Raw genomic sequence first — 26,325 nt, 5'->3', positions numbered from 1 at the left:
ACCATTTCCATGTTGGCCACCGTGTACACACACACACAGTCTCTGTATCTCAAATGGTGTAACTGAACAAAAAAAAATGGTTAGATTGAAATAAATTGCTTGAAACATTGTTGTTGATTCTGCTTGGCGTGCGCATTTAAAGAAGAAAAACAACATCGTTGACCATTTCATATTCAGCTGAGATACCAAGAGATTTGTTTGTGTGTTTTTTGTTTATCATATAGATTTTTACGCCAAATGGTGCTGTTTATTCGTTGTAATTCATTGTTTTTACGACGGATATTAAAATGTTCAATAATTTCATTGTTTTTTTTGGTGATTAAATATGGTGGCATTGTATTCCATTTTCAATGCTTTATTATTTTGTGTGTCTTTCAGAAGATGTGTGACCATATTTCAATCTACATAATAGAATGCATAATAATGTTTATGCGGAAGAAACGTGAACTGAGGAAGAGAGGAAGTTTGTCCCGAAAATTTTATTCCCCAAATGAACACGAAACGACAGAGGAGATATAGAGAAAAAGAAACTGTGAGTGGATTTTATTGAAGGAACAAGGTGCGACTCGAAGTCAACTTGACTTGCTTAGTCGTCTATATCAATGTTTAAGCCGTGAATTTTACCGTAGTGTCGTTCTATTTGTTATTGTTTCTGCTTCGTGTATTTTTTTGTGCCGTTCGGCATTTTGGTTGTGCGCATTGTTCCGTGCTGGTCTTATACATCTAATATGTATATTTCGATTGATAGAATGATTTAATTCTCTTCATATATATATATCTATGTTTTCTCTACATATCTCTTGTTCGTCTGAATCGTCAAGCGCATTAGATCGGCGGACAGTACAATGTGTATAAAATAGTCGTTCATGAAAATGAGTGCGCGTGAATGCGCGTTAGGCACATATTCATTCGTACGTGTATTAATGAAAATTTATAGTGCATCACGATATATTTTAGTATTCAGTCAGCGTTTAATTCATATTTTGCTTCTCGGGGGCTTCGCGGGCATCGCCATCGATGCGAAAGTGTTTGTATGCGTACAATTAGAATGTGCGAGCCGCTGCTGTATTTTTTTTTTTTTTTCGTTGTTCATTTTATTTTTCTGTAACGTTGGTTTTATTGTTTGGTGTGTCCGCTTCGTTTGTTCATCTCGCGGGTTGTTAAATTGCCAGCTGTTCTATTTTTAAGGTATTTCACTATTCAAATTATTTGCTCTATGCATGCTATATCTATTTGCCTCTGTTGACTGTACAATAGATATATTCTCTCTTTCAAAATATACTTTCGTTCTTTTCGTTTTTCCTCTTCTTCTTCTACTATTTGGTTTGTTTTAGTTAGAACGGTGTTAGAAAACCGCTTATTTATGTTGTTGTTGTTGTTGTTGTTTTGGTTCGCTGGTCTATTCGAAATGTCAGCCACAATTTACGAATGCATTTGTAATTTCTTCGGCATTCCTGAAATGACTGGATTGAGTCAATTAATTGTATTTGCGCCGTTTTTTTTTTTTTGAAAGTACAACGAATTGACTTTTAGTCAGTTTTCTCGTTCACCCAAAAGCAATGGCAATGGCGGCAGCGGCGACTAATCTTTTTCAATTGATGGTCATGCATATTCATAATGCTGTTTTATATAGTACATGTATGTGAACGAGAAATGAAAAATGAAAGAAATGCCGTGAAAAATGAGAAAAGTACTGTGATATGAACTGAATAGCAATTATTATTAATGGAATCGTAAACTGTTGATATATTTTTAGTAATTCGCTTCGTGTGTTTTGTGCGCTTGATTTTATTTGTAATTCTTTTATTTTATATTTGCTATTGTCGAACATTTTGTGTTCATTTTGTTGTTTCATATGGATATTTCGCACTTTTTTTTCCATCGGCTCTTCTGAGGGTCTTGTCTGTTTTTTTTCTTCTTCTCTACTCTTCGTCATGCGTGTGCACATAATACAAATCGAGTACGCAACACAACCGCCGCGTACATTTTACTTTTTTTTATCTTTCACACTCATTGGCTGGTGATTTTCTCTGTGATTATTACTTTTCTTTCGATCAATGTGTGCGTTTTTTTTCTTCAATTCAGCCCAGCCCGGTGGTTTTTTCTTCGTTTTTTGTTTCTTCATCAGATCAATCAACGAGTTTGCTTCGAAATACAAAGTATGTATGTAATAAGTTTGCGATTGCATTTTTTTTTTGAGTGAATATATGTGTTGTCTTTATTGTTTACCGCGCATCGCATCTCAAGAGGAAATTTCATAAAAAGACGAACGCACTAAACGAGTAACAACAAAGTAAAAAAAAATGTAGTAGACAATAGATAAATGTATGAATGGTGTAAGAGCAAGAGATAGACAAAACGAAACAGCACCGAAACGGCTAAGCATCGAAATGATAGAGAAATGAATGAAATGAATGGAAACAAACAACAAACGCCAAGATAAGGCCCCGAATATAATGCAACGAGATATAGAAATTATCGTATTTAGAATTGAGATCTTTTCACTGTACTCTACAAAAGATTGGTATGCAGTGCAATGCACGTCGTTCGCATCATAGTTTATATATTTCAGAGTCATTGTGCGTATGTACATATAAAAATGGTATGTGCATCGAACCAAAAGACTGACGGAGATAATTTTTTTAGTTGCTACTACTCACACAATTGATTTAAGTGAGGCTGTCTCACATCTACTCTTTCTTTATAGTCCGCTTAACTTTTTTTACACTCAGGTTTGTGTGTGATTGCCGGTTTTATGAGTGTTGCAGTTTTTTTCTTCTTGGAATTTTGCTGGCTCAGAGAAATTCGAATAAATGCAACAATCATTTAACAATAAAACACGTTCTTATTGCCGCAAAACAATCATCTTTCACTCCAATCGGGCTCGCACTTATATTGTCAATTGCAATGAAAACAACAACACAACAATAACAGCACACATATTTCAAGGTTCCACCAAATTAAGATGGAGACGAATCGCAAATAGCTCATGTTTATTCATGTAATATTCTAAGTAAGTAAACAACAGACAGTGAATCTATTACGATATAGATCACACGCCTACTTCATAAATTCCATCGAGACAAGCCGCACACATGCGAGACATTTTGTATCCAATCAATAAAATGTATAACAATGGATCGATTGATATAGTGATAAATGATGATAATATATAATAATATCAATTCCATTGTGCACATACATCAGATCATACATGGCAGCATTTTCTTGAATCGATTCATTGCATTTTTCATTAGAAAAATTGATCACACGAAGCAAAATTCATTTGCAAGAAACATCTTCATTAAAGAAAAATGACTTGGACTTTCCAACGCAATTATAGCGTTCGGCCAATAAAATGCGTTCGGCTCGATACGTTTGCAATATATCTAATAATATAATAATAATATCGATAAATCGAACGCGGGAAAAAGTGAAATGTATATTTGCTCATGCAATCATCATCAATACACAGTGTTTAATGATGGCTGACTATGGCTGGAGATCAGGAAAGCGCACCGCACTGAAAAATATGTGTCGACATCAATAAATATCAAAAGTTTATTATAAGCGTTTAGTGAATGCAATAAATGTGGCCAAGTAACGATGATCATAGATCAAACGAGTTCACCGCGCACACGACCATTTCAATTTAACTGGGCAAGTGGGCGCGCGCGCATACAAATACGCGCAACACACAGAGAGACGTCCGATCAATTCTAACTTTGCTGTCGTCATGGTCGATCGCGAACATTATGTGAAAACTAAAAATATGTGTACATTTATCCAAGCATTGGAATTATGCGACACAATGGTATGACACGTTATGAGTCGGTTTCTTTTTTTGCTGCCATTGCTTTGTTATCTGCCTTGCCACGCTATCTTCGTCTGTCATTGCCGTGTTCATCATATGCCAGATATAGTATATAATTTTTTTTCCTCTCCATGTGTCGCTTTGCGCATTGGTTGTGTAGCCAGTTTTTCGATTCGATTAATTTTAATTGCCAACAGAGTGATTAACACAGTAATCAGTTTCATTGTGTCTCTATGTCTATATGGGCCTATACAGAGCCATGATAAATCATGCGTAAATCAGACTGAGAGTGCATCGGACCCGGTTTCGGTCGGTCTCTCTTTCTCTCTTTTTCTCTCTCTTGTCTAACTAAATTAAACAGAATAGTGTAGCCTTTTTTGTTCTGCTGCTATTCTAATGTGTGAGTATAGAGGAACGAGATGCTGTGCGTTTCTTCGATTTGGGAAAGAATGCAGCGCAAACGAGGGCTTAATTTTAGCTATATGGCAGCGGTCGTCTTGATCTGTCCTCAATTTTTATTGACATATGCCATGGCAATTTAAATTAAATCCGAAATTTATTACAGATTAAAGAATGGTTCGTTGTGTTCTTAAGTGCGTGCGCATCGTGTTCTTCTCCCATTTTATGCAATATAAACTTTGTATCATGTATGTGTCTGTTGGATTGAAATGATCGTTGTTTTTAATGCGTGTTTTCTTTTGTGTGTACATTTCGAATGGTTGAAGCAATGGCGATCATAAATTTTCATTTTCAGAAAAATGCATTTAATTGCCAACCATTAAAATAGCATAGACACAACGACAAACACTCTCGAAACACGACATTCAACACTGCAATCGAGCAACACAGTAACAAAAACCAAAAACAAAAACGAACAACGAGTCGAGTAAATTTTCAGACATTAAAATACTATGTGATGATGCTCATCCATTTTCAAAGTAAAGTCGCGCGAGTGTCTATATTTCTTTTATGTAACTCGGATGAGACGAAAACCATTAAACATTCAACAAAGTTTTTCCTTTAGATATTTTTTGTTCCACTGTGTGTTGTTTTTCTTTTCTCTTCTTTCGAATATGTGTGTGTGTGCGGTGTGCTTGTCTCGTTCGCACTTTAGTCGCCGTCGAATAGTGTGTCTTTTCGTTTGTTTGCCATTTGATTTATTATTATGGCTTTTATAGTTTTCCCCCCGAAAAGATAACTTTGTCTGCTTGTTCTCTCACACTCGAACACACTCGTTCGCCAAATTATATTCGAATCGAATGATTTTTCGCCATTATTTTCAATCGGCCCTTTTTTAACAACAACAACACATTTTATCGCTCTCGTCTAGCAACGATGATGAATTGAACATCGTGAAAATCCACTCAACTAAATCTAATTTTTACCGTCAAAATACGCATTCCTTTGACGGTTGTTAAACTGACTAACAGCGACGGAAAAATCACGGCGGTGCCGAATATTTTACTTTTCTTTTTTTCTTCTTTATTTCCCAATCAGCCGTCATTTTTCTTCTTTTTTTCATTTTATTAGTTGTGTCTATTTCGAAGGCAAATCGGATTTTTGATGTGTCTATCGAAATTGTTCAAGGGAACAAAACACCATCAATTACGAACATAATTTATGCGACCGAAAACACTGCCATGAACTCGAGCACAGTAAATTCTCAAATCGCCTCAAAATTGAATCATTCGACAACTGACTTTTATTTTAAATCGAAATCGTTGCATGTCAAGCAATCGAAGTTTTTTTCTCTGTATACTTGTCGCATACACAAGGGAAACAATTCTACGCCGGTTGGCATGAAGACAAATACGAAAAAAGAAATCTACCATTAAATGCTCGAAAATGCTAGTTAACAAATTTTTCGTCTGAGTCACATAATCATATGCTCCATCACATTTAAGCATACGATACAAATCACACATCAATGAAGGCGATTATTTTCCATTAAATCGCATGTGCCAAAACCATATATAATAAAAACAAAAACGCATGCACAAACGACGTTTTGTTGCATGTTTTATAGAATGTGTTTTTGAATGGGCCGAAAGTGATATTAAATAAATAATAAAAGCAAAAAATTGTCTTGGAGTGGCACTTTTGCCTCAGGCAAACCAACAGCTATTATGTTTGAAATGATTTTGAACTAGCCCGTTAGTTATTTGGCCCGGCAAAATCCCAAAATAGATGGTTTTTACGATCTCAAACCTCTTGTGCGCGCTCACATTTACGGCTTTTATAGCCGAAACCGAAACAACACAATAACAATAACAACAACAACAAAACGAAACTGTAAGAATAAGAAAAAGATTTACCAAACAACATTTAGCCCGTGCCAATGTAATGTAATGTAACTGAAATTTATTAGCGTCGAAATGTCTGCTTTGCATTCCAAATAACATCTCGCGTGAAAAACTAACAAAAAAAAACTCATGTTCTTGTTTCCATCACATGCTTTTTTCACACATATATTTTTTTCAATGTGAGAGAAAAAAGAAGGTGATATGGAATGTTGAAATGTGTGCAGGGTGTGAGTGAGAGTGAAAGAATTAAGTCAGGTCGTTTCAAAAATCCATCCGCTTGAGAATCTTTGTCGTCGTCGTCGTCGTCGCGATTCATCTCTAAATCACTGAATATTATATTTTTGACTTTTGAAAATGATGAACAGTTGCAGGCAAAAAGATGAGAAAAAGGTGATATATTCAAGAAAGAACACAGTTTTATGTGTATGTGTATGTGTGCTTCTAACTTTTGTTTCGTTTCTGTTTGTTTTTCTTCTTATTTTATTTCTATTTTATTCGTTTCTTCCTTTTTGCCATGTTTACACATATGTATTTATAGATACAGCCAGAATGGCAACGAAAACGCGATAATTTTTCAGTATGTCGTGAGCAATCAAAATTACAATTTACTTGCAAAGTGTAGACAGAATAGTGTCGTAGAAAATGCTATTTGGTAATTGTTGTCGCGCGGCGTGGCGGAGTGCGTAAAATAGCGGCGAAATTTTTATTTATAGAAATATTTTCGGTCTGAATTTGTGTGTGAGCGATGTTTCGAGGCGTAAAATATTCATGAAAAAAAAAGTGAGAAATAAATTCAAGACGGAAAAAAACGCCAAATTTTTATTAAAACATTGAGCATAATTTTTTTGGCGGGCCACACTCTGTTGTCCGGCATTTTAGAACCGCTTTTTTATTTGGAATTTTGAAAATGATGTATGCAAACCGATGCGTAAACAAACTTCAGAAATGGCGAGAAAAAAAATATTGTAATTTCAACGAATCATTGGGCGATTCGTTCAGTAGAACCACAAACACGATTTATGAAATCCAAGTAAAATGTGTCCTAATTCAAGCACACACAATTTATGATCGGTTGAAGTACTTGTGAGCCCGAAATGCATAAACATAAACAATTATATTCTATTCCTTCGTTTGTCGTTTCAGCAAAAAAAATCACGCACTCACAAATGGGCGAATATTTCGATTCACTGTTGGCCGCGTGCTCGTTTCACTTACTTTTTTTTTTTTCAATCGTCGTCGCCGTCATTCGATGAAAAATATCGAAACTAACCCAATTAATCTAGTTAATGTGTTCATCACAGCCAAAGAAAAGAGAGATGTATGCATAAAAAGTGACGTTTCTCTTCGATAAATTAATGCGATTTTGTTGTGTACATTGGGCACGGCGACTAGTGCAATCAAAACAATTATAGTTTTTGCACCGAATCAAATTGATTATTATGATTTAAAAAGCGGCGAATTTTTCCGTCGCTTGCTCTTGTTCACATCGTGAATGCAAATAGATATTTATAAACACTTGACCGTTATAATTTGGATGGGATTGTTGTGTGTGTGTGCGTTACATCACATATACAAAGTAAATGTGCGTGCACTGCCAGAGATCCGATTTTTATTACAGTCATTAGATTAGATGGATTTTGATATTTTACATCTCAACCGTGCGAAATCGAGATGTTCTGATATGAGAAGAAGAAGAAAAAAACGGCGTGTAACAAGTCCGAAAAACAACAACGCCACTCGTTCAAACGATGATGTTGATGATGACGGCGACAGCGACGGCAACGTCGACGATGTAAGAAATCGTTCTAAATTTATAATTTTTCAAGTAAGTGCAAGAAATCGCAGAAAGCCATAATAAATATAAATGCGCCAAACGATTGAACCAAAAAGCAATTTCGCAATCAGGGTGCCGTGTAAGTGTTTGTTTATTGCCGCGTTTGAGATATCTTGTGAATAAATAGTATATACACGAAACAACAGCCGAAGAAAAACGGCAGCACACCCAACAACAAAAAATCAACTATCGTTGAAAAATATGGCCGAATAAATAGCGACCATTATATGCCTGATCCTGTCTGTGTAAGTTATCACTATACTCTATAGAGCTCTCATTAGAAATAAGTAAACAAAAACAAATAAATTGAATTTTAGTGAGAGACGTTAAAGTTATTATTAGTTTAGACTTGATGCGTACGTTTGTTTGTGCACACGAACGCTCTCATTATATTTATACATATATATAGAGTGACGGTGTCTTATTCGCACATCTCTTGACGCATCTATCAAGCATGAGATAGAGAATGGAACAAACAACAACAGCAAAAATGATTGTAGAGACGGTTTGACTGCGTTTTTTATGAGCTTTTCTTGATTTCAATGTAGCATTAATGTTATTATTTATTGATACGTTTTTTATCACTGATTCTGATCGACGTTTCGATTGCGAAGAATGGGTGCCACTCACTCACTTCATTCATTTGTACAACGTAGCTCAAGCTATTACGGACTGTTGGATGAATACGGTTGCCGTGATATGTTTTACAGCATTTACAGAAACAATTCAATGGCACATATTACAAATAATTACTATCATTTCTGACGTTTTTGTATTGGAATGCATGTGTGTTTGAGGTTTAAAAAAAATGTAGGCAGAGTGCTGGGCTCTCGTTTTGCATAGTTAACATATATTGTTAGTTAATTATCTAAAGTGAAGCGGTATTATTTTCAACAAACAAATGAATGAATTTACCCATACATCGATTGAATTTATCTAGTAGCAACTCTCTTGATTGTTATTTATCTTAATTATTTTATTGAGAAAAGAAAGACAACATCTAACGGCATTTTATCGCTTTGACAAAATATTTTACTCTTGATTGTGAAAATTACACAAAAGCTACATTAATCTTCAACACATAAAGATTAAACGACTGTGAGTCCTGAAGCTTTATCGCTTAAAGAAAATATTTATCGATTAGATTCGTGTATGTGTTCGTTTTTCATCGTCTTCGTCAAAACTTTCGTTGTAGAAAAAAAACACTGAGCTGATGATAATCTTTTAAAATGTGTTTTCGAGAGAAAGAAAGAATGTGCTTACCTTTCGTTTAAGATTGCTGTCATCCCGTTGAATATTCAATGCGATTACCATGTCGCGTTGTTCTCGTTCTCGTAGCTCGTCCAATAAAGCTGTGTATTTTTCTCGATTTTCTTCATCTTCGGATACTTGTAAATAAGCGCGCCAATTGTTTGAATCAAAGCCCCAATGTAGTGTGCTATTCTCTTGGTTTGAATGCACATGGCATACGAAACGTTGCGGTGAAAACATCAAATTGCATTCAATGCATCGAATGCATGCTGGATCTTTGTACGAGTAAAATTCAGGTGTGCAAATGCCTTCGCATTTTCCAAAGCATCGATGAATTACTCGAAATGAAATGGCATTTTTTACAATGGGCGCTCGTTCGCCACGATGCAATAGTGCACTGCACAAGCGTTCGGCATTGGTGCGTGTTATTAAACCGGATGTATTTACATCTTCGGGTAAAATTTTGGCGGCTTTAAATTGATTCAATTGATCTGGTGAACATTGTGAACAAAATATGCGCAATTCATCAAATATGCGATTAATTTGATCCAAACCGAAATTCATAAGCACATTGTTCAACACTTGTGGAAAGCACAAACGCATTTCACCGCCAAGTAAAAAGCATCCAATTTGTTTGCCTTCCAATATGGTTTCGTATAGAATGCTGCGACCGGTATCGGCAGCTGATAGTACTGGTTGTGGTATTTCGGGCGGTTGGAGTGGCGGTGCAGCCGGTGTTATTGGCTCATCGCGTAAATCTGGTGATGGGATTTCTTTCTTCATCGCCGATGAATGTACGACAATTGATGAGCCAGGACCTTGCAAACTTTTTGTTGCACTGTCTTGGTAAATTTTCAACACGCTACGCAAATGTGGTGTCACAAATTCATTCATTTTCGTTGTATGTGTTTGTGTGGATGTGAATGTGGGATTTCTATTCTCTTTTTTGTTTCTATGCAATTGTTCGATACCGCTTAATTTAATTTCTTCTTTCAGAATTCACGGAGAAGATTTTAACGTTGATTTAGTCACTTTTAAAAAAAATTTCGCTTGTCCGCCTCTCTTAGGACGTGTATACGTGTCTTTTCAAACTTATTCACACTTCAGCTTCTTCTTTCTCCGTAAATCGATTGAATCGATCTTTTTCTTCACAATGCTGCCGTAGCTTGTTTTGTTATGTTCTTAGTTTCTATTCGTGCAAAATCATCACTGTTGATCGTCGAACGCTTCGTGATGAAATGAAACCAATGCAAAATTTAAAACAATCAAATGATTTATCCATTTTGCCGGATGTTTGATGTTGATGTATTCTGCTTTATTTTTCTATGTGTTTTAATGCTTTCTTTAACCACAGATTATATCCACAGTCATACGAGCGAAGAGAAAAAAAACAATGGGCAATTTCTTTCGTTAAAACAACGTTGTCACTAGCAAATTAACACCCGGTTTTTGTATATCTCGCTTTTTCAATATGTTTTTTCTTTTAATTTCTATTCTGTTCTTTAGCTCAATTTAGTTCTTTTTAATTGGTGGTTTTAGTTTTTTTTTTCTTTGCCGTTCTCAATTTAAAGTCACTTTGAACTACGATGATGTATGCCACAATGTGTCACTCTCTCATGAATTGATAACAAACGCATACAATCAAAACACTTTGCATTTATTAAATCGTAGTCATCACTTCATTTATCCACGTAAAACAATAACACACAATCGTACCAATATATTGTGTCGTTTTCATGTGTGCCATTAATTTGTAACAATATAATTTTTGTTTTCTGCCGTGGCTGCTGCTGCTATGTACTTTTTTTCGTCATTCAAACGATTCAGACGATATTTTTATGAACCGGCAAATAGAGAGTGCGAGAAAAAAAGAGACCGTTCTGATTATATGCTATTTATTTCTCCTTTGTGTATTCTGATATATTTTTGTCGTTCAGGAATATAAAAGAGAATGAGAAACAGAAACCAAAATGAAAATACGCGATTACAATTAATTGAAATGCTCTAGATAAATGAGTCGCGCACCGATAATGTTAAGTGCATGAAGTGAGCGAGATAGAGAGTGAGTGAGAAAGCCTCGAATGAAGTGTGATGAACTAAAACGGTCATACGGTCATTTGATATTTGCCACTCACGCAATGATTATCAATCACATACACACCGTTTCACACGAATCGATCTATCTTTTTTTTTTTGCAAATTGTTTCCTTATTTAGTGGTGTCTGTGTGTAAGCGCGCGCGCTGAAAAACTGGTTTTTTTATTTAAAAGTATATTCTCTTTTTTTATTTTGAACTTTGGAAGATTCAGATTAATGATGGGTGTCTCAGGTGTGTTTGTCTTTTAATTTTTTTTTCTTCACCGTGCTTGTTTTCAATCAAACCGAATGAGATTACACAAAATTTTACGGTGCTGAATTTATTTCGGTCTCGTTCACTTCGGTTTTTATTGACACAAAGCTTCCTTGATTTAAATGTTTATTATTTGTCTGTGAGCGATCGGCTTATCTGCATGCGAAAATTTTTACTCGTTTTATTTCGTATTGTATTATTGTGTGTTATTTTCGATTTGTTTACTATTTACGGAATTTGTTTCTGTCGAATCGATTCTTTAGCTCATACTGTTTATCAATTCAACTCTGCGATGTGCACAAACAACACTTTTCCGAGTTTTGATTTCGTCAATGAAATTAATTTACACTCAATGATTCTTCTGGTTTCTTTTGTCAAACACGGTTTCATTCATTGTGTGTATGATTTGTAGGTTTCGTTTTTGTTCACATTGAATCGCACACTTTGTTCCGGCAAAAAAAAAATGAATCGAGATCAATCACTTCGGTATACACTTTTCAAATTAAGTTCCAGAAGTCGTATGTATTTTTTTTTTTGTGTCCATTCAAATTTATTCAATCGAAGGAGTTGAAGTGATAAATATCAATGAATTTGAATAGATGACGTCCTGCTGATTGAGTGTCGGTTACAGTATTAATTATGAACTTTTTTTTATGTCCGAAAACAGCAAAAAAAAAAAAAATCAATGAAACAACATCGGAAGTCAACTTTGTCACCTTCAATCAATCACAAATTCCAAACTTTATTTTTAGACTCTCAGCTATATATTTTTTTATTATTGTTAGTTTTCCTTCTATTGCTTATTCTTAAACGATAGATTTATTTATATTCGTTATCTGTTTTATATTAGCCAATTGTATTGATGCTGCTATGTCTGTCTCTAACTATTGTACACTGTATGTGACTTGTTCTGTTCGTTAACTTTTCTATGTGCGACAGAAAAACAACCGAACGGTTCCGTTCACTTTGATCAACAGAATATTTCTGTTTTAAATAAAATGTCTGGCAAAATACGCAACCTCTATGTGCCGTGCTACGGTTTTCATTGTAGTTGTGTGTATATCGTATACGTATTGTCTCGGCGCATTCAATGTTTCGATGTGTGCGAGCCATGTCTGCGTGTCGTGTCTGTCTTCCACCAACAAAACACACTGTGTATGGATGTGATGATGATGATGATGACGGCGGCGGCGATATAGCGGCATTCAAAACAATACATGTATATGTGTTTGGTCGTACTGTTCTCGATGTATTCGCAGCCTATGTTATGACTCAAACGCGCGCGCTATTCTCTTCGTCACTTTTTTCTCTTTCTCTCTCGCTTCTTCTTATGTATGCGATTATATGCGTAACATTGGCGGTTGTGTGGAATAAATATGTTTTCAGTTGTGTATATAGTACGATAATAGCACAGTATTTGTCAGCTCTTGCAGACGCTTCGCGCTATTTTCCATGTGTATGTGCAATATTTACTTGTCTGGTTCGCTCCTGCTCATATTGTCTGCTTCAAGCAGTAATGCAGTGTTCTCGCTTCGAACTCATTCGTTTGCGCAATCAATTCATTCTATCCATCCCACTCGTCGCCAGACGATTCTACAAACACGTCTAAAGTGCCGAGCCACTGTAATACTTATCGAAATTGCACTGTATGTGATAAACAGTGTCTGAATTACTTTCTGCTCCAAATTTGTATTGCCCTCTTAATTTCAAGGCGGATTTTAATTTTTATAATTTTTTTTCTGACGCAATGAAAATTGAACTTTTCACAATAATTTTATTTAATTTTTTTTTTTTCAATTTTTTTTTGTTGTAGTTTTCACAAAAAAAATATCTTCAAAAAAGACAAATTAATACAAATAATAAAATTTTCTGAAAATTGAATGAAAAATCAATAATAAAATTGGAGACAAAAAAATCATAATAAAAAGAAGCGTTCTTAAATTAGTCAATGATTCAGAGGCTTAGTAACGCGTATAATTTCATGCTGGTCAATAGAACGTCGGTTCTTAGAATATGCGACATACTAGACAGACAAACGTTTCCATGTAAGCGAGTACGCGCGCGAAACGAGTGAAGCGAGTATGTGTAGATTGAGAGCCGTCGCCGCTGACGAGTGTACAGTCCAAAGCGATTCGACTGTATCGGCTAAACCACTGAGATTAGCTCGCTATATAATGTATATTGCAGCGGTGGCAGCAACATCAGCACAGTTCCCACACACATGTGAGCGTTGTTGCGCGACGCAAATGTATTCACATACTCGGACTAGCGTTGAATATTAAAATATACAGAAGTTGACTTTGTTATGGCGGCTTCCACTAACGAACTTATGCGACGACATATAGACACATATACAGATGTTGTTGCTCGTTTTGCTTTTTTTTCGTGTTGCTGATTCGGTTCTTTTTTTCACTACTTCTTAGTCTCTTTGCTCCTCGCTCTGGTTGTTTGTAGGAATATATGCTATGTACATTATACAAGTACGACGACTCACGCGCGCGTTTCGCGGTTTTCGGTGTGCACTTTAAATGGCGACAAACAACGAGCAATCGATATAAACGTAGTTCAAATAGTGGTAAGCTAAAGACTCAACCGATTTTGTTTTTGTTCTATTTGCCATCCACTCTCTTGCTCTCTCTCTGTCCCGTTCGCTTGCTATTTTGTTCGTCTAATCACATTGCATTGATGTGTCGGCTTTGCGAGCACATGAAAAAAGGCCGACATTAGACAAATACACACAGACAACGTAAATGCACACACGCACACATACTTACTACGTACACCGCTGTACTCATATTCGCGCATTTCGTATTTGCACAGTCATAGTCATCAATAATCCAATATATAATCAATTGGCCATAGCAGATGAATCCAAAAGCGAACGACAGTATAAAAAACGAAACTCTTTTTTTTCCTCTCTTGTTCGCCGTTTTTCTAATAATGTCATGCTGAGCATTTGGCATGTGTTTGTGTATGGATGTGTGTTTTGTTTTTCTTTTCTCTTCTTTTGATTCTATTCATTTTCGTATGTTTTGTTGTGTTGTTTTTTTTTATCTATATTTTTGCGTGTCGTCGCGCAATTTTGCTCTATTCGCTTGCCAATGAACGTAGCCTTCTCTCTCCCTCTCCCGCTGCCTCACTCTCTCTCGCTCGCTTTTGTCTTACGCTAGTCAAAGTTTTGCGAATCGTTTGAATGGTAATTTATAATGATTCCAAATGAATAGATTCGCTACTTTGGTAACATTCGTCTATACCATAGTTTTGAATGGTGATGATTGCGAGCGATTGAAGAAAAAAAAACAACACACACCAGACGACGAAATGGTAATAATAAAATCAAAGTCAACATTCAACTTGATTGTGGCCAAATGATTTTGAATCTAGTCGCAACACTTATATGAATGTTTGCAATTATCATAATTTATTCATTCATTTAGTTTTGATTGCTTTGCGCTTCATTCAGATTCACAAACGGAAAATTGGTCAAAATAGGTATCAAATCTTGTCCTTATACTGCAATTTTGTTTAAAAATTGTTTTAAGTTGATAGCAAAAAAAAACCATTTCCAATTATTGATTTTATACAGTACGCATCCTCGCTCCAAACGAAACAGTTCAAAAAATGATGAATTTCTACGATGCAAAATTCCATCCAATTTTACATGTCCCAATGATTCTATTCAATTCTTTTTCTTAGTTTGCTTCTATTTTTTTTATTTATTTTTTTCAACAATCTAAATTGTGAACACAAGAACGATGAACAGGTCATGTAGAGCAGACAAGTCTAATAGAATGTACGATTATTTTATATCAATTGTAAGGCGAACAAATGAGAAAGAGAAGCAGAGAAGAACAAAATTAGGGGAAGAGAGAAGAAGAGAGTAAACGAGCGCGCGCGATGATATTCGAAACGTTTTTACATTGGGACAACGACGAAATTGTATGCGCGTTGGTGTGGCGGCGCACACACAAATTGAAGAAGGTTGTCTACGTCTATTTGAAAATGCTATAACAACAATATATCGCATAATTTGGATTTTGCCTCATCAGTTGCGAGCGCGCGACTTGTCTCTTTGCCAAAATGGAAAGAGAAAGAGGGAGAGAGAGAGATTTGGCTATGTGAATCTCGTGCCGGTTGCTATTTCCATTACACTTTATTATATATGCTATATGTTATATGTGCTCTTTTAGCATACGAGGCAATTCGAGTGTTTCTCTTAGCATTTACAATTCGGCACGTAATCCAAGTCAGCGCGCGTGGTTGAGAATGTTGTTTGAAAAGAGAGAAGACGAAATAAACTTTTAAGCAAATAGATTCGTCTAGTTTGGCGCTATTTGCGATTATCGTGTGTTATACGTATGTTTTGCAATTTTTGCATTTAGTTTTGGTTGTTCCTCATGTTGTCCATGACTGCTTATTGTGTTGTGACGAGAATGCTATCGAAATCGCAAGTATATCTCGCTCTGACTGCACACACACAGAGAGAGAAACACACCAGCATATTTGTACAATGTGGCGTTGTACGTTCAATACAAAAGTTAGAAGAAAAAGTAGGCAATAATAACAAAAAAAGAGAATCGAATCGCAGAATTTGTCTGTATTATAATCCAGTTCTAACATATATCTGAATTCTTCGAGTACAGTGTACAATATACACACACAAAAATGCCATACAGCAAGTGAACCAGAATTTTCTGGGTTTGGCTGCTGCTGTGTTGTGGTCGCGTTCGCCACTTTTTTTCCTTTCTCCTTTTTTCCCATTAGGATACAGCCCGTGGAAGTTGTATGTATATTTTTTCGGCGCTTTTTTTGCGGCTATTTTCTTTTTGTGTGCGCGCATTTTATGTATTTTGCGTTTCAAATACAACCAATGTTCGTTTAGTACATACGCTCTCATCGGAAGGCTACATACATTCGGATGATGATGATGATGACGATGTTGTTGGAGTAAATTCAGTATCCAAATACATTGTGCGCGCCTATCATTACATTGCTCACAACTGATGATGTAGCACCAAAAAAACACGAGTGGATACGCCGATCAAGCACGCGGACAAATGCTTATGGGCTTGGGTGGTGAGTGAGAGTGAAAGAGATGGAAAAGTAGATAGGGAGCAATTTCAAAGACCTAGACACATGAAAATTGAATTAGATGACATTCAAAACCACACACATATAACTACACTTCTCCATCCAGTCAGATTACATCGTTTTGATACTTGCGATTAGAAGCCAGAGCCAAACTGTTGAAACATAAAATTATTGGAAACTTTTGAGAGTTTGATGTTGGACGAGAACAGATCTATAGTGATTTCCACTGGCTGAGTGGTTTCTTTAATGGCTTCTGCTACGCAGCTATATATATACAGAAACCACAAAGTAAGAAAATTAAAAGAAAAACAACGTTCAACAACATGTAAGAGTGTATGCCAAAAACAAATTAACCACAAATTTCTTTAATTAAACGTGGTTACCTTAATTGGAGATTCGATTGCACACGATCGGTCAAGACTTCTAAATTGCTTTTATTTTTCCAAAAAAAACCCATTTATATTCACAATCCAAAGCTTACAATCTGTTAAAACAGACTTTGTTTGCCGTCACATTATTTATTCCAAGTCTGTAAGAAAAAAGGGAGTAGCAGACTGTTTTATACATAATATTTGCCTTAAATTTACATTTTTATAATTAAATAATTTTATTTTTCATATTTATTCTTATGACATGGATTCTTACATTTCAACAATTCACCTGTATGTGCATGACTCTTATTTCATCTCTTTAAATTTTTGGTTGTTTTCTTCGTTTATTGTGTGTTTATCGTCATATTTTTGTAAGAATTTTTATTTCATTTTTTTGTTTATCAAGAATTCGTTTGTTCGACTTGTTTTTCTTCGCATTATGTAGAATTTATGAATCAAGCTTAATGAGCCGAGAAAAAAACCTTTTAGCTCAGGTTCATACCTCGACTGTGCGTTAATGTATAAAGTTCTTGTGTGAACTTGAACTTCTCATCGCACACAAGCTTCCGAACAATGAATTTCTGTGAATGATTTCATTTATGCGACATTTTAAATTTTTTCAAAAAAAATTACTAATTTCAACTGCATTTCTTACATTTTTTCCACATTTCTTTGGCAGAAAACCGGCATTTGTATTAATATAAACTCAAACATTCTTCTTTAGTGTTATCCGATGCCATGTTATTTAATTATGTACACAAACTGTGGCGCGTCTATCGGCAAAGTAATGTACTTCCATCTGCTAATCATTGTTTTGAATGTTGTCGACAGCTGAACAACTGCTTTTTAGCGCGTCTTCTCGTGAGATGCGTGTGTGTGTGTTTAGTTTACTCAATCAAATAATATTTTTCGAATATTTTGCGTTTTTTTTTATTTGGTAGCATCAAAAATCAAAAATGAATTCGGAAGATACTGTGATAACGTGTGCGATTATAATCGATTGGTTAAACACACAAGGAATAAGTGTACGAAAAATAACACATAAATTGGCCACATTGCGTTTGGTTCGTAGTGATACACGTGAACTCTTCATTGAAGTAAGCACCGAAAAGTCACCGACCTCAGCACGTTTGTTGCTTCGTGACATTATTGTTCACAAGAAATTTATGAGCGAAGGCAAAGCAAGTATAAAATTTAATCGTGATAAATGTATGCTATATGCCTCCAATGCACCGCCCGGTTTGTTGATGAATTTTTTACGAACGTTGTTCATAAAAATGACTTCAGCAAATGGCCAAGAGGGAAATGGATCGGGAAAATTACAAGATGTACGTACTCGAATGCTTAGTGAAAATCCAAGTAAATTCGATGACATTAGCCCGGTGACTAATTTAGAGGTAGCTAGAGCAAAGAAAATGGCTGGAATATCGAAGGCAACGCCGACCACCCCATCACCACCATCGAAAAAACGGAAATTTGATCAAGTTGGTCGTGATGCAAATGGTGAATCAAATGCCAGAGGAAATTTGATGAAGAAAGCCAACAACGGACCCACAGTCGATGTTGAACCACAAATTCGATTGAACGACGAACAAAATGAAGTTCTGAAAGCGTGTATTAATGGCAAAAATGTGTTTTTCACTGGAAGCGCTGGCACAGGCAAAAGTTTTTTATTGAAAAAAATCATCTCCGTACTGCCACCCGATGGTAAAAACCTTTTTTGCATTTGAATTCAATTTGCAATGAAAATGAGCACTGATAAAAAATCATTTGTGTATTTCAGGTACCGTTGCCACTGCGTCGACTGGTGTTGCTGCTTGTTTGATCGGTATGTAGATTGTAAGATGTAGATAAACTATAAGGTAAATTTGAAACCGTGGCGATAAAAATGCTGACAAAATGTTTTGGTTGATATGATTTACAGGTGGTGTAACATTACACTCATTTTGTGGAATTGGAGCGGGCGATGCGGGTTTACAGCGTTGTATTGATTTGGCATCTCGTCCAGCAGCAGCGCAAGCGTGGCGAAAATGCAAGCGTCTTATTATCGATGAAATATCCATGGTCGATGGAGAATACTTTGAAGTAAGAGTTTTTTTCGTTAATCTTTTGGGTTTGGTACTCCTCTTAAGTAAATCTTAAAAAATGGGATCACATTTGATAGTGTATGTATTTGAAATATAAGTAATTTTATGTGTTTTTTTCTCCCATCAGAAAATCGAAGCTGTTGCTCGAAATATACGCAAAAATGACAAGCCCTTTGGTGGTATCCAATTGATTTTATGTGGTGATTTCTTGCAACTTCCACCGGTCATCAAAACTACATACGCATCGCAGCAATCTCAATCGAAGCGTTTTTGCTTCCAGACTGAAACATGGCAAAAAGTGATAAGCATTTCATATGAACTGAAACAAGTGCATCGACAAAAAGATCCCGAATTTATTCGTATATTGAATTTCATTCGTGTGGGTCATGTAAATGATGATATAGCCAAGCGATTAATTCAAACGTCCAAGCAAAAGATCGAAGTCAATGGTATTTTGGCAACTCAACTATGCTCACACACAAATGACTCGAATTTGATAAATGAATCAAAATTGGCCAATCTGAAAACGGAACAACGAGTTTTTGAGGCTCAAGACAGTGACTCAGTATACACAAAGCAATTGGATAGCCAAGTTATGGCACCATCTCGACTGACGCTTAAAATTGGTGCTCAAGTAATGCTGTTGAAAAACATAAACGTGTCCGATGGCTTAGTAAATGGTGCTCGCGGTGTTGTGACTGGATTTTCAACTGATGGCGGATTGCCCATTTTGAAAATGAAAAATAATAAGCAATACACTGCCAAGCCGGAAAAATGGATCATTAAAACGCCAGGTTTGTTTCTACAATGTTTTCTATATTTTTGACATTTCCATGTGAAATTTCCTAATGAAATATATCGAATTCAAATCCGGTTCTTTTCTTTACCATAGCCGGTATGCTAATCACGAGGAAACAAATACCAGTGAAGTTGGCATGGGCATTTTCAATTCATAAATCGCAAGGATTAACACTTGATTGTGTTGAGATGTCTTTGTCGAAGGTATTTGAAGCGGGTCAGGCGTATGTCGCATTGTCACGTGCTCAAAGTTTGGATAGCATTCGAATTTTGGATTTTGATATGAAACAAGTGTGGGCCGATCCCGATGTGTTGCGTTTCTATAAAATGTTCCGTCGACAATTGCACGATCAAACATTCATTCCGCTCGGCCAACGATCGAAAAGTTCAAATGACGTCAAACCACGATCGAATGGTCTCACGAAATTAAAAAAGAGCCTGATGGATAAACCACTTGTAAATATTTGCTGAGTGGCTATTTAGTACGATTAAGAATCATTCAGTAGCTAGGAATTATTTTCCAATTTTCACATAAATTTGTATTTATTCAGTCAGAATATTAGGTAGACGAATTTTGTTAGAAAATTACCATAAAAAGAAAAATGATTTTAAAAACTAGAAAAAGAAACAAATATTTTAATAACAACGACCTCAAGAAGGCTTGAATAAAGAATTTCCTATTTTGCAAATAACAAAACAAGCTCAATTTCAATTTATATCGGTTTTTTTTATTTAGTTTCTTAACTTTACCAAAAGATTGGATCTACTAGTGTTCTTGTATTTCATCAGTAACACTATTATATTCGTGTTCATGCACAGAATCAACGAATTTCCAGAAGATTTTCTTTACTCGGTTTCCGGTTCAATTTGTTTTTGGCCTGAACCGATCTTTCCGTGACGACGTTCCCAAATCATTCGGTGCTTTTGTTTCATTAAGGCAGTTACAGAAGTGCCATAATATCCTAAATCACCGTCTGCAAAATGAAACGAAAAATCATTATCACAAAACAGCCAATTTCAAAGAAAATGTTTCAAACGCAAATGAACATACACTTGGAGAACCAATTCGCTTCGGCTTTTTTATAGTAATCCCAAAGTGGGGTGCATTTTTCTATGTGATCCGGTGTTTCATAAGCAATACAATCTTCAAAACGTTGACGCAAAATGGTCAAAATTTCATTGTCGACTAATTTATCGCGTCGGAACTGCTGATTGGCTTCATGGAAACAGCATGGATCATCCGTGTAACATTGGTCAATAGTTGGAACACGTTGGAACTTTTGGTGATACCATGGATAATGTTTTTGGTTTGGTGTTACAATCGTTTCTATCGAAAAATGAAATATAAACAAAAAGTGGGGTTAGGTATATAGATCCATTTCTGTTATGTAATTGCTGTATTCTATAGAAGAAAAATTAAGGCCATTTTTGTTAAACTTTTCAAATAGATTCACCACATTTTTGAAAAGTAAATGGATTGATTTAAACGGTTACACGCAAAATATGGAGCGACTCAAAGAAATGTAATTAAGAAATATTAATAAACATTTTAAGTACCTCTGAACCAGACAACGGGCCCCTCCAATATTTCACAAGCCGAATTCACCATTCGCTGAATCACATTACGGGCTGGCGAACCTTCCGGCATTTTCGATGCAGTTTTTTTTATTTCAAAAACAAAATACAAGCAAAAAACTTTCGAATCCGGATAAGGAAAGTTATTTTTTGCGTACAATGTTTTCGTTCGGACGAGTGATGAAACCAAAAAAACCTATGTCAATTGTCAAAATTATCAGCTGTCACGTATAACATTCCACTTGGATAGTACAGCGTTTTTTCCGCCACCGATAAATTTGGCGCTGTATTTTGTATCACAATAAGCAAAGGAATTGACATTGACAGCTCTTAGAATGACACATTTTACACATCATCGTTAAACAAAATACAAAAATTGAGGAAAAAATATAATACCAAAAATACTTTCTTGACTGGAAAGTGGTGAATATAAACAAGTAAAAGTGAGTAAAACGTTTGACATTTTATAATTATTTTTCATAGTAAAAATTGATTATTTTCATAATTTCACAAAATATTCCTACATTACAGCTTTTTCATCTGGATTTCAATTCAATTTAGCTCGAAATCAAATGCGTCGTGCACAAGGTTATAGTTATCAGCCGTTATCCCAAGCACCGAATCGGCCAAAAGATGATCATGTCGAAAATGAAAATCAACGTCTAACCGAGGAACTTCAAGCAAAAATCGGTGTACTGAACTCATTAGCAATCGATATTGGGCATGAAGTACGCTATCAAGATAAGTTACTGCGGGGCATTGATGATGATATGGACCGAACTGGTGGCTTCCTTTCAAACACAATGAATCGTGTCACCCGGCTTGGCAGAAATGGACACCAAAAATTTATGCTTTACATCTTTTTGTTTGCATTGTTTGTGTTTCTGCTATTGTATTTTGTAATTAAATTAAGATAACGTATTATTTAGTAAATATTAGTTTATAATTTTGTTATTATTGAACTGATACTAATAATTCTTGCTTTCCGGGCATTCCGTGTTTGAAAAAAATATATACTAGATTTAATATATCTGAACAGTTGATTTGGTCTTGAACAGCTGTTTATGTTCATTTAATATTACTTTCGCCAAATATATCATTATTACTTTTTCATGAGATCTTTACAAACCGTCTCACCTTATTTGTCTATGTATGTGTTGATCGAATTGCTATCATTTTGAAATAGTATTTTATGGTTTGCGTTGATAATAAAAAGATAAAAGATAAAACGAAAATTTCCATCTTACGGAAATTACTTTATTTTTTACAAACCAATTTATTGAGCAACAAAGAGTCTATAGTCGATTTTTTCTGAGTCATATAGATGAGCTGTTTACTTTTTGCTTTTAATTAAAAGAAATGTTGAACGCAATCATATCCCAGCAGCGACACCACATTTCCACTGTGACAGAGTTTATTTCATTTTAATTAATTTTATTCAAAACGTTCATCAAATTGATTTTACGACATAGCAATCTTTCGAAAATTGCAAATGTTGAATTTTATTGAATGTTTGTTTACTTTACAAGATTCATTTGAAGTCAACAAATTTACAATGATCCGGCAGTTTTCTTCATATTTATTCGCTTTTCTAACAGGCAGGATGATAAGTCCCGGGACTAACATATATAATTTGTTTGCAGTTTTTCAGCAGACCATTGTTTTCTTTTGAAAAAAGTGTTATTTATTAGGTAAACCTCATTTCCTAAATTGTTCGCATTTTTACCTGAATTGAAAAATTCTTTATTGCAAGGTTGTTTGGTTATGCTGAGGTTATCATCACATAGCCTATAGTTTCAGTACTATTGAAAAATTCTACAAATACTTAAATGAAACGTGTGCTTTTTTACAAATCTAATCCATTGTGTTTCTGTGAAAAAAATCGTTTTCAGCTAAAATATAAACCTTTTTTGTCGGTATCATATTGGTTCCGCATTATTGACATTCTATCTCACATGTGTTTTCTCTCATATCATATGTTTTTATCAAATAATATTGCACGAATTGATGTAAAGACTAAATAATAAATCATTATACTTTTCTATTGTCACATTTTTTATTCATGAGACAATAGATGCACTTTGTTAATACATGTACTTATAGTTTGAGAGTTTGTGACATCATTATCATTCTAACTGAATATACGTCAAATAATGTGATAATTGTCATTCATTTTATGTAAATTTAACTAATAACAACTCCAGATGAATGTAACTAATAACTACATATACACGAGCGAACAATAAAAAATTGAAATGTGCCACATGTTTGTTAACAATTTACATTGTAATCAATTTTGATCAACTGATATTACATTTATATCACTTCATTTTGCTGCTACAATAAGCACGGTAAATATAGATCCCAGACCATTTTTTGTAACCCAAATTTAATGCAGTGTACTTAAAAGGTTACGAGAAAATAAAATTAGTGGGTTTAGTCAGGGATTATTCTTTGTTATAGGAATATTGGATTATTATTTATTTAATCTGAATTAATCGAAGGTTAGCCGGAATGTTGAGTTGTATTTCATAGAACGCACAATTTTATGCTGGAACTTTTTCAAATTTATCATAATTGCAAAAATTTTGGGCGAAATACATATGAACGAAATGACGACCTGTACTTTTTAAATTTCCTTCAAACTTTAAATGAAATGACTAAACATTAAAGACGGTTAAAAATGAGTCTGACGGGACTGACTGACTATAAATTAAGTCAATTTTAATCACTTTTATTCGGTTAAAATTACCAATAGATGATTGAAATCGAATATAGTCGGTTATGTTTCAGAGTAAACTGAAAGTGATTATAGTCAACATAGTTGACAAAAGTCAATTTCATATACTTGGCTGGCTGAAATATCAGCCGTTTTTGTCCCAAATTAGTCAATTTATAGTCGGCTATGAAGTCGAAATATTTCCACAAGGGAAAAATATCAATTTTGCTTATTTTAATTGTTATTTAATCATGTGAAAATAAATTCTGTTCGAGTATTTTCTCCGCCAAAAACGCTTAAATACGACGAAAAACAATTGAACAATTGATATCACGAAAGAGCTTATTTATTCTCCAACAACGATACTGTTTTGTTTGTTACACCACGCGCAATCATATTTTCCATTTTTTCAAATGCCATAATTCAACTGTTAAAGAGCAAATTCACCTTAGAGTAATGTAGACTCAGTCCATTTCATTCATTTGGAGTTTGGTAATTGGAATGGCTACATATAATCATCATATCGGTGAGCGTCCAGTTTTTGTGAGAATCGTTAACGATACATTACCGAACGAAAATATTGTGGAAAATACAGGAAATCAAAATATGTCGTGCTTTAAAAAAATTTGTATTTGTGTTGCAATCTCGATTCTTGTTATTTTGTTTGTATACGAACACCAGAAAATTTCTAAAAATAGACAGCAAACGTAATGTTATCATATACATCATTTTTATTACAATTACTATTTGTGATCAAATTTTTATAAAAATATAATCGTTGTTTAATTGTTCGTGGTTCTCATTCTCGCGTATAAAAAAGTACATATCTGCAGCGGTGCATATATTGAGGTAAGTAATATTGTCTTGTTACAAAATATAATATACTTTATAAAAAATCACTTTAATCCTCACCCATTCACCCTAGGGGATAGACACCAATTTCTAGTATATTTAGTTTCATTTAATATGTATTGAGTTTCTTTTAGTTTCTTTTCTTTCTTCTTATATAAACAAAAATGCAAATATTCTGCTAGTATTTCTAGTATTGAGCCAAATAAATTGCATTGCCAGTGTAGAGAAAAATAGGAACAAATTTTATGTTTGAAAATATGTTAATAGCATATTTGCAAAGATTCCATTATTTTATTAAATATGTTATTAATATAATATAAGCCTTATATCATAAGGGAAGAAGCTGTACCTGGAGATCTGTTCTGAAGGAATCTGCCCCACTCAATACGTAGCAACCATGGCAACTTTGATTCAGAAGCATCTAATTTGAATTAATTTCGGATTTCCCTTCAACATAATGATTTCTTTCCACATGTGAAGAAGGAGAGCAATCCAATATGCGACAATAAAATGTTTCTGTATAAAACACGCTTTCTAGACTGTGAGTCCACATCGATAATCTTTTAATATTTAAGGTACCAAATGCAAATTATATCAATTTGTACAATGTGAAAATTTCCATCATTTACATATTGATATAACACACACAATAATGAATAACGAACAGTGAAACAACCACCTGTTTGAATCTCGATTCAAATTGAGAGACACTCCTACATAGTACGTCAATCATTGCGCTAATGCGAATTGATACACTAATAATTGCCAAAATAAGGTTTTATCGGAAATTTAAAATCGCATCATTGCGTAAAAACGTTACCGCTACTATGTTGTTCACTGTAGTTGATATAGTAGATATCGAATACGCGTTTCCCATATCCGCCGTTTGTGTTGCGCTCATTCATAATATAAACACAAATGTGTTCAGTGCGGCCAGTGTTTGGTTCAGATATTTGAAATCTATCTAGATACTTTTGAGACAGTATTTCAAAAAAAGAGAGAGAAATTGACAGTACACTGTGGAGATTAACCCTCTAACCGGCCAGTCCGAAGGCGAAAGAAATTTGACCCTCCATAAAAATGTTTACACAGAGAATGTCAATAATAAATATAAAGTTTTGGCATTAGATAAATACCATTAACGATAGTTTAAGCGTGTTTTAGAATTTTTCATGTAATTTTTTAAAAATGCGTCATTTGGGCTAGGGTTAAAGAAACAATACATACACAAGCATCACATGTACGCTTAAAGTGGTCATCACAGAAACGAAGCTGAGTATG

At 34.8% G+C, this 26,325-nt stretch overlaps 4 protein-coding genes across 5 annotated transcripts in view; 2 read left to right on the top strand and 2 right to left on the bottom strand.

The window, feature by feature from the left end:
* LOC116340702 (ski oncogene) overlaps nucleotides 1–12,514 on the bottom strand; it is a 119,446-nt gene extending 106,932 nt beyond the window's left edge. The window contains exon 1 of the mRNA XM_031767330.1: nucleotides 9,215–12,514. Within this exon, the coding sequence (XP_031623190.1) occupies nucleotides 9,215–10,096 (882 nt within the window). The 5' untranslated portion in view covers nucleotides 10,097–12,514. The remainder of the gene's footprint in view (nucleotides 1–9,214) is intronic.
* A 5,327-nt stretch (nucleotides 12,515–17,841) lies between these two features.
* Nucleotides 17,842–20,610, top strand: LOC116341439 (ATP-dependent DNA helicase PIF1). The gene is made up of 5 exons (XM_031768545.1): nucleotides 17,842–18,720; nucleotides 18,797–18,841; nucleotides 18,938–19,098; nucleotides 19,228–19,894; nucleotides 19,993–20,610. The coding sequence occupies exons 1-5, from the start codon at nucleotides 17,970–17,972 to the stop codon at nucleotides 20,367–20,369; spliced, it is 2,001 nt and encodes a 666-aa protein (XP_031624405.1). The 5' UTR covers nucleotides 17,842–17,969; the 3' UTR covers nucleotides 20,370–20,610.
* On the bottom strand, nucleotides 20,605–21,695 carry LOC116341440 (NADH dehydrogenase [ubiquinone] 1 beta subcomplex subunit 10). The gene is made up of 3 exons (XM_031768546.1): nucleotides 21,456–21,695; nucleotides 20,950–21,225; nucleotides 20,605–20,872 (listed from the first exon to the last, which is right to left on the bottom strand). The coding sequence occupies exons 1-3, from the start codon at nucleotides 21,544–21,546 to the stop codon at nucleotides 20,745–20,747; spliced, it is 495 nt and encodes a 164-aa protein (XP_031624406.1). The 5' UTR covers nucleotides 21,547–21,695; the 3' UTR covers nucleotides 20,605–20,744.
* A 44-nt stretch (nucleotides 21,696–21,739) lies between these two features.
* Nucleotides 21,740–22,593, top strand: LOC116341443 (BET1 homolog). Of its 2 annotated transcripts, none has more exons than XM_031768549.1 (2): nucleotides 21,740–21,916; nucleotides 22,035–22,593. In XM_031768549.1, the coding sequence occupies exon 2, from the start codon at nucleotides 22,046–22,048 to the stop codon at nucleotides 22,388–22,390; it is 345 nt and encodes a 114-aa protein (XP_031624409.1). In that variant the 5' UTR covers nucleotides 21,740–21,916; nucleotides 22,035–22,045; the 3' UTR covers nucleotides 22,391–22,593. The 2 variants fall into 2 exon arrangements, with proteins under 2 accessions (XP_031624409.1, XP_031624408.1); XM_031768548.1 differs by having other exon boundaries at nucleotides 21,770–21,916; nucleotides 22,005–22,593.
* The last annotated feature ends 3,732 nt before the right edge of the window (nucleotides 22,594–26,325 follow it).

This window comes from Contarinia nasturtii, unplaced genomic scaffold, assembly GCF_009176525.2.
Source record: "Contarinia nasturtii isolate CC-2019 unplaced genomic scaffold, AAFC_CNas_1.1 Cnas_scaffold_695, whole genome shotgun sequence".
NCBI lineage: Eukaryota > Metazoa > Arthropoda > Insecta > Diptera > Cecidomyiidae > Contarinia > Contarinia nasturtii.
The sequence above is the reverse complement of the archived record's forward strand: the minus strand, read 5'-3'. Positions and strand labels throughout refer to the sequence as shown.

Coding starts and splice junctions, on each gene's coding strand:
- LOC116341439 (XM_031768545.1), top strand. CDS start 17,970: ATGAATTCGGAAGATACTGTGATAACGTGTGCGATTATAATCGATTGG. Junction 18,721..18,796: donor CTCCGTACTGCCACCCGATG/GTAAAAACCTTT, acceptor TGTGTATTTCAG/GTACCGTTGCCACTGCGTCG. Junction 19,099..19,227: donor TCGATGGAGAATACTTTGAA/GTAAGAGTTTTT, acceptor TTCTCCCATCAG/AAAATCGAAGCTGTTGCTCG.
- LOC116341440 (XM_031768546.1), bottom strand. CDS start 21,546: ATGCCGGAAGGTTCGCCAGCCCGTAATGTGATTCAGCGAATGGTGAAT. Junction 21,226..21,455: donor GCCCGTTGTCTGGTTCAGAG/GTACTTAAAATG, acceptor ATTTTTCGATAG/AAACGATTGTAACACCAAAC. Junction 20,873..20,949: donor AGCGAATTGGTTCTCCAAGT/GTATGTTCATTT, acceptor TTCATTTTGCAG/ACGGTGATTTAGGATATTAT.
- LOC116341443 (XM_031768549.1), top strand. CDS start 22,046: ATGCGTCGTGCACAAGGTTATAGTTATCAGCCGTTATCCCAAGCACCG.